Here is a 16,905-nt window from a genome sequence, read left to right as displayed (position 1 = left end):
TTCTACCTTTGTTTGCCTGCCATCAAAGCCCACATCTTTAGAGGACCAGGCAAGCTACAAAATACACCCCATGCCTCACGCTTAGCACCTACACCCGGAATGCCATGCATCCCAGAGTAAATATGTATCTTACACTGCCTTTAGGTAACTACTTAATTTAACTACCATATTATTGCAACATCAGTGCTTATTTAAAAACAATGAGAATTTGTATTTATTTAGAAATATTTTATTGGTGCAGGCAGAAAGAACTGCAAACTAGCTGACGTTATACATTAAACTACAGATCTACATATAACCAGAAATGTAACTGCTGGTGCAAACCGAGAAAAAGGTCTCAGATGTTTGGAATGCATTACTTGGTGCATCGTATTTGCAGTACCTTGGTGTAGAACGATCACATATCCAGCATTAACTCCTGCCCCCCACTGCTATGGAACCACTCCCACTCCTCTCCAGGAACTATTTTCAAAGACCACCCTGCTAGCAGCATATGGCCTTTTTATGCATAAAGCTCTCAAGTGTTCTCCAGGAATGGGTGCTACCTTAGTATCGGAATTATAAATCGTAATAGCTGCTTCTCTAAATTCTCGGGCTGTTTACACAATGGATGAAAGTCTAAGCAACAAGCTAGCCTTTTGCAACCACAATTTGAAGACTGCATTCGGAGCCCTTTTCCATGTTCTTGAGTAGTACGTTCTGCTGTCCCAATCTTTTAAGTAGGATGCAGGTAGAAAAAATATAGGCCATTTTCCTTTTTGTTACTAATGGTAAATTGTTTTGTGATTGCTTGTTAGGCCACATTTTGGGTTAATGTAATTTCTGTCCCACTATCTGACGTTTAAACGAAAGCAGATTAAAAGTAATGCATATTAATGCTAGATCTAATTGTGCAAAAATATTTGTAAAAGACAAACGGCAAGTAGAATTTAATTATGGATTAAAAGTCCGCAGTGGATCGTATGCATAATATTGCCAAGACTGCAGTGCCAGCCCAGGTCAGCTGAGTTAAATGCGAATCCCTTGCTACAGTTTCTGAGCAGCTTTAAGCAACAAATTGGATTTAGTAATTTGCCAGATTTTACAGAATGCTCTGTATTTTAAAGCGTTATTTAGAATGTTTGTTTCCTTATGTTTTGATGCACTGCCCATACAAGAAAAACTAACACTAATCATATGATCAATATTGATTAATAGATCTTAATTGAAAGCAACAAACTTTTTTTTTTCCACCCCCCTCAAACTTTAACTAAAATGAAACTCCTTTTACAAAAGCAAAGGCGGTCCTGACTAGCACCACCATATCGGTGCACATGCTGCTGCGATGAAACCCTAGCACGTGATGGATTTTGAATTCTCTTCGGATATAGGAATCTCCATATGGACCCGTATAAAAAAGTACAAACCTTTCAAAGTGAAGTACTATGTAGATGATGATTTTAGGGCCAAATTAAAGTCCAAGCATTCTTAATCCACTTTTCATCAACCAGGCTGCAGGTGAACATGGATTGTATACAAGGTATTCCAATCTAAGATTGTAAATTAAGTCTTCCAATGTGTTTTTTAACTCTCAGAAAACCAAAAATGACTTTTAGCCATGAAGTTCCTATAGATTCAGACTTCCCCTATTTAGGTTCCCTAGTAACACAATATTTAAAAGGGTGTCCCTATAGAATGCAACAACATATTTGGGAAGTATTGTATGATTTTGTTTTTTGGGGAGCACCAGTAGGGTAGTGCACACTAAAGAGAACCTACAAGGCCAAATAAATCTGTCTGCTGGGCCTATTTCAGTTGTGTGCCATTGAAAAGGACTATCAGAAGATTTGAATTGCATTGTATCACCCATGAAATGACTGTTGCAATTTTAATTTGTTTCAATAGTTGCCATTGGCTCCCTGTCGGCTAAGAAAAAATGCTCCTAAAGGCTTGTATTTAATAGGAGTTTTCAAATGTGTAGTAATCTATGCCTAGCTAGTTGTTAAAAATGTTAGAACAAATGTATTGCTTTAAGGAGTATTTACTTTAAGTAAAACCCTAGTTGTTTGGCCTAAAAGTCCCAATTATGAATTAAAAATGCAATTTTATATAAAAAGGCTAATTATGATGGTTAAACACTTCTTAAAAGTAGGGGACTTACCATTGCAGGTAAAACATGGGCTAATGTGATGGGGAGATGCAGAGACTCCAGGTGGTGATTTGTGCAGAAAAGGATGTAAGGCATTCCTAGGGTTCTCTTGGTTTGTGAAGCCCAGTTTCACAACTTGTACCGTAGACTTCGATGCATTGACTAATTTACTTCCCTGCAAAATGGAAGACTAGTTTTAGAATTTCACATCTTCTTGAAGCCTAAATTCAGTTTTGCCTGTAAATGTAACTGCTAGTTAATTATGTATGGCTTTAAAGTGTTTTAGTTTTAATGAAACAATTTAACAAAACTAACAAATTTAATCTTCAGTGTCTTCCTCAAAGACCTCAATCTACATTTCTCAGGAATAGCTAAACGTTTGCTCTTTAATATGTGCCCCATTTCAGTTTGCATTTATTTCCAACCTGTTGTGTTGAACTAGAAGGAGGATATTTGTTAATCATGAACAGCTTGCAACAAATGCCAGTCAATGATACTTTTATTTGATTTCGTTAAAAAAATCGTAAAAGATTGTAAACACGTTATACACAGTAATTAAAAGCAATGATTTGAAAGATGCAAAGAGGTAAAACACTCATTACACAATCCCAGTTAAGATTTAAAATAAGAAATGTTATGTTTATAATCAGTGCGGTATTAAAGTGCTAGGATATTTCGTTGAGAAACAATCAAAAATGAGTGCATGAAAAGGTGTGGTCCAGTCAGTCTGTCTTGTGAGGGCCACTCACATTGATTCTTGTGATTTATCTAGTTCTTTGGCTGCCATTTCCAAAAACGTAATTGACTGTTGCACTGACAGGCCTCCCAGACTTTCTATGACAGCAGCTCTGCATGTCCTTAATTGTTTTTTCATAAACTCACGAAGGATGATTTTCTGGCTTTCTAAAAGCGAGGGGCAGATGCATAGGAGGTGAAGTAGTCTCATCTCCCTGTCCGCACAGTCTGAATTTTTTCGTCGGCCATGTGCGTTTCCATTTCGGGGTCAGCTCCTTCGTGGGGAAGTGCCCCAACCGTAGCATCGTCAGGTAGTGCTTTTTGTGGTGTGAGAAGTGTTCTGACAAGTATTGTTGTGGTTCCAGCATCTGACACGATTGAATCACTGCCCATGCATGTTTTTTTGTTACAAATGCAGTTTTACCCATTAACAAGGACCTTTGTTTCGCTGCCGTGTTCGCCACTTTTTTGAACACGGAATAGGAGGTGATTGTATGCCAGGCCTCCTTCAAGGTGTAGGTCTGCAAGTGATTCTTTTAATAAACTGACTAAGGAATTATTTTGTCTCGCTTGCTGTTCAATTTCTGCCCAGTAAGAGTGGGCTAAGGTGTTTTCTTCTGCTTGCCTCATCTGCCAGTAATATTTGACCACCACTCCTTGGGCTGGTTTTTGAGCCCGTATTCCAATCGAATCTGTGACTGAGAGATGTATCGTGGAATTGAAAATAGATTCTTTAAGAGACTTGACTGGGCTTGGTTTAAAGCGGCTGCATCTTTTGTATTCATCAGTTCTGAGCCATAAGAAATAGTTTGAATGAATTTTGCTGCAATTACCTTTAACAGGTGACCCGTTGCAGCCTTTTAACTTCCTCTTTAGAATTTTAAAGGCGAAGTGGAGTTTTGCCTTCATTTTTCCTTGGTTCAGCTGGTTGTTAAAGTTGAGGTTGTGTTTGAGTTGAAACCCAAGGTATTTGTATGAATTCACCTGGGATATTTGTTTGCCGTGTAGATTCCAGATTATTTAGCACCTTGTTTTCTTGTAATTGTTAATTGGGCTGTGATCATGTATGCTCCTAGTTGGGCCATTGATCGCTGCAGGCCTATAGATGTTTGAGATAGGAGAACACAATTGTCTGCAAATAGAAGGCTAGTGATTGGCGTATTGCCCAATTTAGGGGGGTCGGTTTGAACTTGTTGGAGATGTTTCTCAAGGTCAGCAGTATAGATGTTAAAAAGGCAGGGGGGCCAACACACACCCCTGTTTTAGTCCATTTTTTGTTGAAATCTTGCTTGTTATATTGCGTCCGTCTCCTTGCTGTACTTGAACCCACGTTTTGTATAAAGGTTCATTATCGCCACCAGAAGTTTGGTTGGTAACCCCCAATTTTGCAATTTGGCACATAACCTTTCTCTTGGTACTTTATCGAACGCTGCTTTAAGGTCGATGCACTCGTGCAGAGTCCGTGATTTTGCATGTGCTTGTTTGTGAGGGTGCACCTTCCAGCCCGAAATCCAGTTTGCGTATTTGGCATTAGATTTGTACGGCTCACCCATTCTTCTAGACCTGCCAACAGGTTCGAAGCATAAATCTTTGCCTCTACGTCAATTAGTGCAATCATTCTATAATTGCCGGGGTCAGAGCATGAGCCTGATTTATATATAGGGTAGAAGATGCTTCCTCGCCAGGAGTCGGACATTATGCCTGATGTTAGCGCGTGTGAGAAGAGCGGAGTAAGAATACCTGACCAGAACGGGGGTTGTGCCAGAATAAAGCGTTTGGCAAACCGTTGGGCCCTGGAGCTCCTTCAGGCCTTAGATTTTTTGTAATGTTTAGGACCTGCTCTTGTGCAATCCCCAGGGTGAAATCAGGGTGTTTTGTCTTTGATATGTCATGGGATATTCCTACATTAGACTCTGTAATTTGCAATATCGGTGGGTGGAATGGCATATGTATGTTCGATGTGTGCTCTCCAGGCATCCTTTGTTGTTTCTGAGTTGAAATGGTGATTCTTGCCGTTTGATATCTGGTTAATGACATCCCAGAAGCGCTTGGAGTCTTTGTTTGGTGGCATGATGGAGGTTTGCCCAAAGCAGTTCACTATAGTTTTTCTTGGCCACCTTGATGTCTCTTTTTAAGTTTTTTCTTAATTTTGATATTAGGGAGAGAATGCCCTGTGAAGGGTCTGAACCTAGAGTTCGTAGTTGTCTTAAATGTTTGTTCAGTTGTTTTTTTTGTTTCCTTAAGTTATTAAACCACACTGACCTTCCTACTTGGTGGCCGATGTCCTTTCTTGTGAATTCCATATTTAGATCATGTGTGAAGGATAGATACCCAGGCTGTTATACATGATGGTTAGACCGTAGTTTTCCAGAAAGGCAGTGCATGTGGCCATGATATCGCCTATATTTTCCCTTTTTTTTTTTTTGTGAGGTTGTAACATTGTGTTTGTTGGGACATTGCCTTGTCTGGTATTGGATTTGCAGTGCTTGTGTACAAGGAGAAGGTTTGAGGATAATGGTCACTTTCTGTCCTTTCTATTATTTGGAACAAATGCGGAGACTTTATATGAAAAGCTTAAACCACATAGAATGGAGCGGAGTGAGCACCTGCTCTGTCTAGCTTTGGGATTGTCGGATCTTGTAGCATAGGAGGATCACAGGCAGTAGACATGAGTGTGGGCTCGTAAGTTTAGTTTTCCCTAAAATAACGTTTGTTGTCTTCAAATGAGCCCAAAACGCTTACCCTTGGCTTTTGCAGAATGTAAAGGAAATGCCTCCTTATGTTGGAATATAGTCTGATTTTAGCCATACCCAAATTCCAAATTTTCCTGATGTTAGAGCAGTAGAATATGGAACCTCACTCGGAGTACGTTTTTGCATAGTGACTCCAGGGCTCTCTTAATCTGTATTATCTAGACATGACTGGGTCCTTGGCAGTGGAGGAATGAGCAGTAACACATATCCTACTATACTACTTTGACTTCTGTGTTTAACACCATAAGGTACTGGGAACTGGGTGAATGGGGAATTTTCCATTGCAGTAGGGCACCTTCTTACTAATGCCATTCTATAGAGCAAGAGAAATCGTAGTTACATTGGTAGAAATTTGAGTCCACCTTTACTTCTAAGCTATACGGTATTATGATAGGTCTTTGGTCAAATGACACCAGAAGCAACATCACCACGGTTTTGATTGGTTGGATATCTGCAACTTTAGGATTTCATCAAAGTGGATAGGCCATAATATTTAAAGTAATGGGTGTCCTTGTCCACTTAGATATATGTACTTAATTTGTACACTAGAACATTCTTGACTGCAGATAAACCTCTTGCTCTTGAGTATTTGAGGTCCCACTGTTATGTATGTATGCCACTTATCGCTATGTTTGTTTGCTTCTTTTTACATTTGCTCTTTGCTCTCGTGCTTTGTCTCGCTCTCCTCCTCGCTCCAAGTCTGCTCCCATGTCTTGGTGTTCTAGATTGTGGGACAGTTGGAGAGCTGAGGGGAGAGAGTGGAGGCGTTTATCTGCTGCGCGATGTATCCTGAATAAACCTACATTCACTACCAAATTCTGTGTGATCCATCATTACAATTTGGCGACTTGTGACCTGAAGAACCTACGCGACTGAACTTCGTCTTATTTGGATCTGTTCTGAAACGTTTCTCTTCAAAATGAGCGTCATCTACTGCCTTTTCAACTGATTTTACACGTTTGCTGTGGATATGTGGATTTCATACAGGTCGTATACACCTGTTAACTTTAATTTAATTACTTTGTTTATATACTCTCTCCGCTGTGGTTTGTTTAAAGTGAACAAACTGTCACTCTTTAGCGCGAGCACCTTACCTCGGCTTAAAGAGTTTTCAGCACAGCAGAGTTCGCCTCGATCATTCTGCATTCCTGGAAGACCTGACGTGCGCACTCCGTTCTTTGAGCACATTACGTGCGAGGTCACGTACTTTAACCCCTGCGTGCCGCCATCTTTGATGTGTATTTCTTTACACTTCGGTGACACGCACACCTGGTTACCATTAAGCCTGTGATTTTTATGCGCATTTGAAGTCACGATTCATTTGGAACGCGCGCGTTTTCACCTTATTGGTACATTATTTATATTTTAAAGGAAGCAGATGTTTGAAAGATTTTACTTGAAGTTCTCTCCACATAATTAATTCTGAAGTATACACCAGTTAACTGAATTTGGTGCACGGTGATGTGCACACCTCTAATTGAATTTCATGCACGGTGATGTGCACACCTTTAATTGAATTTTGTTCATGTGCACACCTTCAATTGAATTTTGTTCACGGTGATGTGCACACCTATTATCGCATTTTATTCATGGTGATGTGCATATTTTAATTTCTACATTCTTTACAACACCGGTTTTTTTTTTACATTTGATTTGATTTTTTTTTTCTCTTCCATCATGACAAGTCAGAATTATTCCATCCAACCTCCTCAAGCGTTTTGGCCTGCTGGATCTGAACCATGTATGAAATGGTCAGAATGGAAAGCTTACTTCCTTAATTTTATCGACACTATTGATGAAGAAGGAAAAATGACACCTGATAGGAAAAAGAAGCGTCTATTACATTCCTTGGGTCCTGGTGGGCTTAAAGCCTATGAAGGGATGACAAAAGCGTTGGGTGGTGGTGATGTAAATGTTTTTGATGCCATTGTAAATGATTTTGATACTTATTTTGCACCTAAAGTGTGCATTGGTATTGTCAGATTTCGTTTTTTTCAGCGTAAACAAGAAAGTAGCGAAACTGTTGACCAATATGTCTCTGCTCTGAGAAAACTTGCTGAGGATTGTAAGTTTGATCATTTGGTAGATCAATTTATTAGAGATCAAGTTGTGATGCACAATAAGGATCCTGCTGTTCAAGATAGACTGTGGATTAATGGTGATGCTGAACTTAAAGATGTTCTTAGTATTGTTAGGAAGGCTGAAATGTCAAGCCGCAGTGCTAAGTTACTTAAACAAGATTCTGCCATCGCAGAAACCTCTGCTGAGATTGTTAATAAGATTAAAACTAAAGCATCTGGTTTTAAATCTTCTGCTCCTGTTAGACATAAAGTGGAGTCATATAAAAAAAGGAGTTTGACCGTAATCCTACCTTCAGATGTTTTAGGTGTGATAGTCCTTCTCACTTAGCCTCAAGCAAATTTTGCCCTGCTTTAAAGCAACGTTGCTCTAATTGTGGTATTGTTGGCCATTTCACCAGAGCATGCAAAAGGAAAGGGGGTGGTAAGAAAGTAAAATGTTTAGAGGAACCTGATTGTGAATCCAGTGATGGTGATGAAGGTATCAAGAAACTTACCATTAAGGATTCCTGTGATGAGTCTGTTCACCATTGCATTTGGAACATAAATGACTATGACAGTAAATCGTGTAAAAAACCTTTGTGTTCAATGGATATAGGTGGTGTTTCCATTCAAATGTATGCAGACTCTGGTTCCCCTTACACAATTATCGATGAAGCTACTTGGAAATCCCTTTTTGTTGGTAGATTAGGTAACAAACTTTTTGTTTCAGACATCCAACCTGAGGGGTATTCTGGGGAGAAGATTGCCATGATTGGATTCAGACCCTTAGTTTTTAAGTTTAAGAATAGAGAAACTTCCAGTAAGTTGTATGTTGCTAAAAAATGGCCAGCTGTCCTAGGTTGGAAGGACCAGGGAAAGTTAGATATAATCCTCAATCCTAATAGCCCTGAGCCTGTTATGGTTCTTAATGAAAATGATTTAATTTGTGAAGAATTGTTAAAGAAATTTCCGAAAGTCTTTAATGGTAACATCGGTAACCTTAATGATTTTGAACATAAAATTGTTCTGAAATCTAATGCTTGTCCTAAAGTGCACAAAGTGAGACACATTCCTATCCTCCTTAGGGATGATGTAGAGAGAGAATTAGATAAACTTGTTAAAGCTGACATAATTGAGCCTATAGAATCTGCTGAGTGGATTTCCCCAATTGTAGTTGCCAGACGTAGTAATGGCAAATTAAGATTATGCATTGACCATAGGCATTTAAATAATAATAATGTGGTGGACAAATTTCCCCTTCCCAAAATTCCTGAAATGCTATCGCTTGTGGGAGGGGCTGAGTGGTTTTCGTCTATTGATTTATCTGCAGCCTACCATCAAATTTCATTGGCTGAGGAAAGCAAGCAGTAGACAGCTTTCATCACGCCTTTTGGCTGTTTTCAATATAAACGGCTTCCCTTTGGGCTAGCTTCTGCAGCTGCCATCTTTCAGAGGTTAATGTACCACCTATTTGGTAAAATGAAAAATGTAAGATGTTTTCAAGACGACATCCTTGTCTTTGGTGTCGATAGGAATGTACATGACAGAATTCTCAATGAGGTACTTTCCATTCTTGAATCCAAAGGTTTAACTGTTGAGCATTCTAAATGCAAGTTTGCCGTAAAATCCATCACGTATTTAGGGCATACTCTTTCCAAAGAAGGGATTTCGCCTAAGCGTTCCTTGATTGAAGCCATTCGTGATGCTCCAAGTCCGTCGAACAAAGAAGTTCGATCCTTTTTAGGACTTGCAGAATTTTATTCAAGATTTGTTAGAAATTTTTCTTCAAAAATGTATAATATCAGACAGCTTCTTAAGAACAGAATTAAGTTTTTCTGGAGTTCTGAATATCAAGATGAATTTTCTTCCATTAAATCTGCAATTGTTGATGCACCTGCTCTTAAAGGATTTGATCCTGATTTAGAAAATGTTATTACGTTCGACGCTAGTAATAAGGGTTTGGGTGGCGTTTTGTCACAATTAAGATCAGATGGTAAAGAAAATATTGTGGGGTATGCTTCACGTGCTTTGTCTCCTTCAGAGGAGAAATTCTCTGTCATTGAGAAAGAAACTCTTGCCTGTACTTGGGCTTTGGATTACTTTAGATCGATTACGATAAATCCTTGGTTACCCTAAGACCTAAGTTGGGTGAGTCTTTCATTCCAAGTAAAGCCTGGCATACTGTAGCCATAGATATCATGGGCCCTGTTGGTAATGAGAAGTATGTAATTGCACTCATTGATCTTTTCTCGAGGTGGCCAATTATCAAGGTTGTTGGGAAAATTACTTCAAGTGAAGTATTAAAATTTCTGGATAGAGCTTTTGTCGAAGAAGGATTGCCTGTTCAGGTTATTTCAGATAATGGGGTTCAGTTCATGTCCAACTTAATTCAACAGTATTTTAAGAGAGTTGGTATCAAGCATAGGACCACTTCTCTCTATAATCCTTCTGGTAATGGCATGATTGAAAGATTCAATAGAGTGCTAAAAAATTCCATTCAGATGGCTTTGCAAAGTCAGTGTGATTGTGAACTAATATATTTAAAACCTTGTGGACATACAGAACCACTCCTCACGATTCTTTGGGGGTTTCTCCTTTTGATGTTATGAGGGGTCGGGGTGCAAGAACCAAGTGTAATCCTGAGTGGCTTTTAAAAGCTGCTTCTAGTACTATTCCTACAGATGTTGTGAGGTCCAGGATGGTGGATAAATGCAAAAAGTCCCATGAGAAGTACAATTTGAAACATAATACTAAATTTGTCTCCGTCAGTGTTGGTTTATGGGTCAGAGTTAAAAAACCTTGGAAGGTTTGTAAGGGTGAGAGTCAATTCTTTAAACCCTTAAAAGTTATCAAGGTACTCAAACGCTGTAAAATTATCCGATGGTAAAGTTTGGAATATGAAAAGAGTAGCAATTTTTCATCCTTCCAAGTGGTCTGAGAAAGCGGTGCCTTTGGGAGCTACTCACTCTCGCTCTTTTGATACTTTTTCTGAGTGGGATGTTCCTTGTTCTTCGAATGTCAATTCTGATGCTGTTGTCGAGAATAATGATGCTATTTTACCTCCTGTGGACACTGCTGATACTGTTTTACCTTCTGATGATATTGAAGATTTGCGGATTAGTTCCAAACAGAATGATGTTGTTGGTAATCAAGTGTTTGGATAAACGAGTTTGTTATAAACCTAAATGGATGTCAGATTATATTTGTTAATGACCTTCTTAATGTTTTTTTTTACCTCTTGTGTTCTCGTTTTTTTTTGTTCTATAAGGGGGAAGATGTGTTATGTATGTATGCCACTTATCGCTATGTTTGTTTGCTTCTTTTTACATTTGCTCTTTGCTCTCGTGCTTTGTCTCGCTCTCCTCCTCGCTCCAAGTCTGCTCCCATGTCTTGGTGTTCTAGATTGTGGGACAGTTGGAGAGCTGAGTGGAGGCGTTATCTGCTGCGCGATGTATCCTGAATAAACCTACATTCACTACCAAATTCTGTGTGATCAATCATTACACCCACCCTGTGGTCTTGTTTTTTTTTTTTTTTTTTTAAGCAGCAATAATGTATAGCTTCAGCAAGATTTACATGTCGTGCCACTGTGATGCTGCTTTATAATTTCTTTACTTATTTGGGTGACTAAATATTCTGTTTAGGTCTGGTTTGATGGCATCTGTAGAAGTTGTACACAGCTGTACTATTTTTGTTTTTTTTAAGCATACATAGAATTTATCTTCGTTTATGCTATGTGGTGTTTACCTTGTGCACTCAATTAAGTGCTTTCGCTAGAATGTATAAGGGACTGTTAGGCATCTGGAAAAGAAGTACATATACTTATTCACCTTCAAATCTTCTCTTCTATATAATTCATACTGAAGGCAATCCTTTGTTCCTACCATCTTTTCCAATATTGTTAAAGCAAGTAATTTGGTCTTTACTATGCTAAACATCATATGTGCACGGCGGGCATTAAGGCCTTATTCCAACACTATGCTCCCTCGAGGAATCAGGTCAGCAAGCAAAAATCTCTAGGTTCCTAGGTTAAAGAAAAAAAATGAGATGGGGCGGGAGAGCTTTTTCAATTGCCGCTGCTAAATTCGTGGAACTCTCTCCCTGATTTTATCTTTCGGGGCAACAATCTCGTACAATCTTTCGAAAGATTCTAAAGACCTGGTTGTTCCCTGAGAAGCTGGATTGAGTGATCTTCAGCCTGCACATGTTTCTGCAATTAGCACCTTGATGCCCATGGGATAAGTCTGCGCTTTAAAAGTCTCTCATTCATTCATGTTTGTATTTGCATGCGTTGGCTCACTAAAACCAGAATTGTCTTTTCCAGTGTTTGTTTCATGATGAACTTCTCATATCGTAACTTTGGAAACAATATGCAGCAATTTTTCACTAAACGTATTCAGTGATTATTTGCAAAAGAAAGTGCCGGGCTGAAGTTGTGCTCAGGCCCCCGCCGGACCAACTAAACTTTGGTACGCAGAATACAAAGCCTGCGTAGTCTTCAATCCAGCACATACATCTTTATTCTACTACAGGCTCTCCCTGCCCCAATCTTGCAGGTGACAGTTTTTCCCCTTTGTTGACGTTCTGCAGTCTATTCCTTCGTCTTTCCCATCTGTTTCTTTCTTGCGCTCGGTAAATTTCATGCGGCAAAATAAGAACAGGTGCCCAGACGGCCACATTAACTCAAAGTAGGCACCGAGTATTCGTTTTCAGAAATTCAAATGTATGTTTTTAATAACCCAAAAAGTCATAGTTGCAGTTTTTTGCTCAGTTATTATTTAGGCTTGCACCTCTTAGTAGCGGGACAAGAAATTGCTTACATAGTCCGTGTTGGGAACTCAATATTCTTGTGTGTTCCCCTACACTTGTTGCACGCCCTCGCCAGTTTTTACCGTAAAGGACAGTTCTTGTTTTTTTTCTGTCTGGCAACTGCAGAAGGGGTTCTGTCCAACTGGATTATTTGTTAACTTGCTTTTACTAATTTAAGTACATGGAAATGTCCTAATACCGTTCTAAATTAACCGGCTTACCCCTGCTTAACTGGGCACAAGCAGCTCCTCAGAATTTTTGCGAAGGTCAAGTAGTGCCCGACACTTTAACAAACTTCTCGAATTAACTCGGACCAATTAAACACAAGTGGTTAAAACTGAATTTTCAAGATGTGGCAGAATCCTAAAAGTCCTATAGAAGAACTTACAAATTGCTGTCTTATTGTGCATTACACATAAATGGCTGCCAGAGGTCACTCTTGTGCTAAAATTGAAACCGGATAAAAGGTGCCAGCACGCTGTTCTGCCTCAGAGGCTTCGAGTTTAGGGAGTAGGTGAACATCCATTTTGCCACACTCCGATCATTTAAATATTATTGCAGCTCTTCTGGGCACTGTCAGAGGTCCAAGGAGAGGATTGGGGAGGGTGCAGACCGGCCTCCTGCTAGAACGCTCCCAATATTTCTTGCTGCTCGAAGTCACCTCTGGGCTCTCGTATACAACTCATGTCTGGCTACAAAATAGCAGGGTCCTCTCCAGCTATGGGTCTCTGGAGGTCGCACACAACTGGTGTAATGGAACCTATTCAGAGCAGTGACCATTGCGCTAACCAGATCTCCCTTGAAGAGCAGGCCGAGCGTCAGCACGTGAGGGGTTCAGTATGTACCCTCAGTAAAAATATTTTTTTTCAGATACTAATACAGGAATGTTAGACGATGGTGAGGTGACTTTAGTTATCCAGCGCACTAGCCAGTGACTGGAATCCCCTATATCCAGTTAAGGCTACGTTCCTGCCAAAAAGCCAGACCTCCTATTGCACCATGTCCCTACCATCTTATGGCAGAAGGCTTTGTTCCGTTTCATAAAACCCCCTTTTAGAGACGTTACTAGCTAAATTAGGGAGCATCACATTGAGTTAGCTCTACAAGGGACATTTCTTTAATATTTCGTATGCTCCACTTCAGTGTATAAAGCACCCAGCCCTGTTTGCTAACAGGAAACACTTAAGGGTGCATTAGGTAACGAATACGTTTCTTTTCCACGATTAAGCACTTCTTTCCACGTGCCGCTGTAGCACTTTAAAACAGGGGCCAGAATGTTTTGGGGGGGGGGGGGGGGGTTTGTGTGTCAGTTTTGATGAGACTAACCCGCAACTGGTGCAAATATTATTTTATTGTAGCCCAAACACCAAGTCCACCATGACGCGTTTCAGCCCGCGAAGGGCCTTGATCACATGACAACGCTGAGAAGGCAAGTGCTAGCGTGCTGACAGTAATACATGGACACAGAAGACATACTTTTGTCTCCTTTTTGCAGTCAGAAACATAAAGGTAATTTGCAATAAATATGTCCAGAATAATTGTAAAATACAATAAACAGCAAAGCTAAAATGCATGAGTAACAATGCAGCGACTAAAACATGTAAAAACAATTCCTGAGTAAATTCAAGAAATGATACTTTATCAGTATCCTATATACATGTCTATTCAAATTGCTACTGCTAAAAAATGAATCGTACAAGCTCGCCTAGGACATCTGTAAAATAGGGGACCAAATTAAAAATAAAAAGGAACCCAATTTTGATCTTTTTACACTGCTGATGTCACATATTACATCACTCATGACTTCAGTCAGTGACCTCACTCAGTGAATGTGTCTTTCTGAAAAATAAATATTTATTTATTTATATCTAAAGGTCGATGGAAGAATAAATGGGTAAATAAGAGTCTAAATGGATGTTTTTTTATGTAAAATCGATTGTATAACTGACTTAAGTGTATCTTAGTGAATACATGTATTGGCGAGTAATGTTTAAATATTTAAATATCTTGATCAGTGTCTCACTTTGTGTATAACTGGCTGCATGGGTTGGTGAGTAGCTATGAGTGTGTATGTGGGTTATTAGTTGTTTTTTTGAGTATCCGTATCACTGTCTGTATGGTTCGCTGTGGGATATTACTTAGTGCATAGATGCATGAATAAGTGACTCGCTGTTAGTATGGGTTTTGAAGACCGCATGTGTGCAGGACAGTATGGGTGGATGGGTGTGTGAATGACTGTCTCAATAGTGTCTTTATGAGGAAGTACTTGTTAGTATATGTGAGCATTGATGTATATAAGTGAGTATATATGAGTGAAAGATTGGAAGAGTTGCTGTATAAATATGAGTTTCTATACGTGATTGTTTAAGAGTAAGTATGTGTAGGTTTCTGAATAAGTGTAGTGGTGTATGTATAGCTGTATATGCAAGTAAATGCATGTTAGTTTTTTTGCATGTGTGTAAACATATGGATGACTATTAGTGTAACAGGATGTATAGGTGTATGAGTACATATGATGAGTGACTACATGTATGAGTGACTATATAGAACTGTTGGTGAACGAGTGGATATGTATGTAGATTTTAGTATTACTGAATAGGTTCGTCTAACTGGTATAGGTATCTCCATTGCTTTGAAAATTTTACTTTCTATTTTTCAATCTGTTTATCAAAGGTTATATTAGGGAGAGCGGTCTGACACTCTTTTCACAAGGATGATGTCGTCAGGGATGTCGTCATCAGCAGTGGATTGCGGGCACGTTAGTTACAGTTGGCTGAACTATAACTGGGAATTTCAATGGTTTTGTATGAGTAAAATGTCCAGCTAACTATAACCTGTGTGAAACCTATGTTTTTTTCAGTGAATTTCTAAGGTTTTTTTAAATGCTAATTCCTAACTAGAAGGTGCCTAAAACCTATATTTTTTCAGTGAATACATACATACACTAAACACCCACTTCCCTTACAAAGAAATGGAAAGTTTGCATCTCTGCAGCCTCTTATTTTTCACCTTATTCATCTTCCGCTCAATCAACACATCATCCACAAATACACACATACTTGCTGCATTTCTTGGCTGGGCATATCAATTATTCTTCTTTAATTCAAATTGAAAATGCAAGCCCTTTATTCAGCCTTCTTGGTAACTACTACCCATGAATAGCAGTGGGTAATTTGCACACTTCCGTCCTTTCTTGCGTCCTTTCTACCGCACTGTGTACTTTATGCACTAGCTTGCTTCCTTAGATGTGGTACTCATTCACTTGCTCCCACTGCGGAATCCAACACCCTATCTGTGTAATGAGTTGAAAATCCAAAGATCCACTTCACTGACAAGGCAGTGGGTAGTTTGCGTGTCTCCAGCCTTTCTTTTTCACCTTTTTCATTTTCCACTCAATCACCACATCACCACACATACAGCTACTTGCTGCATTCCTTAGCTTTGATTATCCACTATTCTTCTATTTCATATTCCTATTCAAAGTGCAGGCCTTTATCATGCCTTTTTATTGTAACAACTACCCCGGCCGAAGGCACTGTAAATTTGCACACTTGCTCCTTTTCTTGGCTGGGGTTATGAATTATTCAATTTCATATTCTGATTCAAACTCTGAGCCCTTTATCGAGCCTTTTTGTTGTAACTACTGTTGCAGGAGTTCTGCTCCTACACAGAACTGTGCATAAAGACTTAGGACCTCAGTGAATTACGGTGTACCAAAACCCACCTTAGTACCCAAACCCCCTACCAGACTAGTAATCAGTGACTTGTTAGTTCTTCGTCCTATAGCAAAAAACCAATGACTAGTCAACCCAGAACATGCGACTTAGATTACCTCAAGTAAGGTGGATAAAAAGAGCACTCTTTCGTTAGTCTTACACCAGTCCAAAACAATGAGTAAATAAGACACGTGCAATTTTGAAATGTTTATTTCTAACGCCATAATCTCATGCGCAGTACCTTAAACTGACTGACTGAAACATTTATAAAGCGCTCGAATGCTGCAGCGTCTTGGTGCTATAGTGACAGAGCGGTGAAAGCAGGTCTTAATGCAGAGAGAAGATAGATAATACAACCAAACATATCAAACATGGTTGTCAGCATTGTTACTATTCCATAAAATACAAAGGTAGAAAGCATCCTATAATGCTAAAGGGAAACGGATTTAAAATATACCCGCATTTCACCCTCCCTACCAGGTTAGTTTATAACTACAGAAGGTCTCGTAGGATTACATGGGCGGACCCATTCCTCTGGTACTCAGCAGTAGTGGATCACATTGAGTTCTGCACAAACTGTCAGGATACCAATGTTCTCCAACTGTGTAATTATGCCTCCACAATGCATTATTAAACACGCAGTATCAGAGGTGGCCACAGTTGCATATGTTATGGGTCGAGCGTGCGAGGATCATTCTGAATAA

General features: G+C 39.4%; 2 protein-coding genes across 13 annotated transcripts in view; one reads left to right on the top strand and one right to left on the bottom strand.

The window, feature by feature from the left end:
- LOC144826538 (uncharacterized) overlaps positions 1-16,905 on the bottom strand; it is a 1,868,758-nt gene that overhangs the window by 1,536,511 nt on the left and 315,342 nt on the right. For all 11 annotated transcript variants that reach the window (XR_013609839.1, XR_013609844.1, XR_013609840.1 and 8 more), the window contains one exon: positions 2,141-2,303. Coding sequence is in view for 4 of the 11 variants with exons in the window: in XM_078684973.1 (XP_078541099.1) it covers positions 2,141-2,157 (17 nt within the window). In the remaining 7 variants the exon portion in view is untranslated. The remainder of the gene's footprint in view (positions 1-2,140; positions 2,304-16,905) is intronic.
- Positions 1-16,905, top strand: part of RBPMS2 (RNA binding protein, mRNA processing factor 2) — a 242,757-nt gene that overhangs the window by 6,783 nt on the left and 219,069 nt on the right. The gene's annotated exons all lie outside the window — the stretch shown is intronic.

Source organism: Lissotriton helveticus, chromosome 3_2 (genome assembly GCF_964261635.1).
Source record: "Lissotriton helveticus chromosome 3_2, aLisHel1.1, whole genome shotgun sequence".
In the NCBI taxonomy this organism is placed as follows: domain Eukaryota; kingdom Metazoa; phylum Chordata; class Amphibia; order Caudata; family Salamandridae; genus Lissotriton; species Lissotriton helveticus.
The sequence above is the reverse complement of the archived record's forward strand: the minus strand, read 5'-3'. Positions and strand labels throughout refer to the sequence as shown.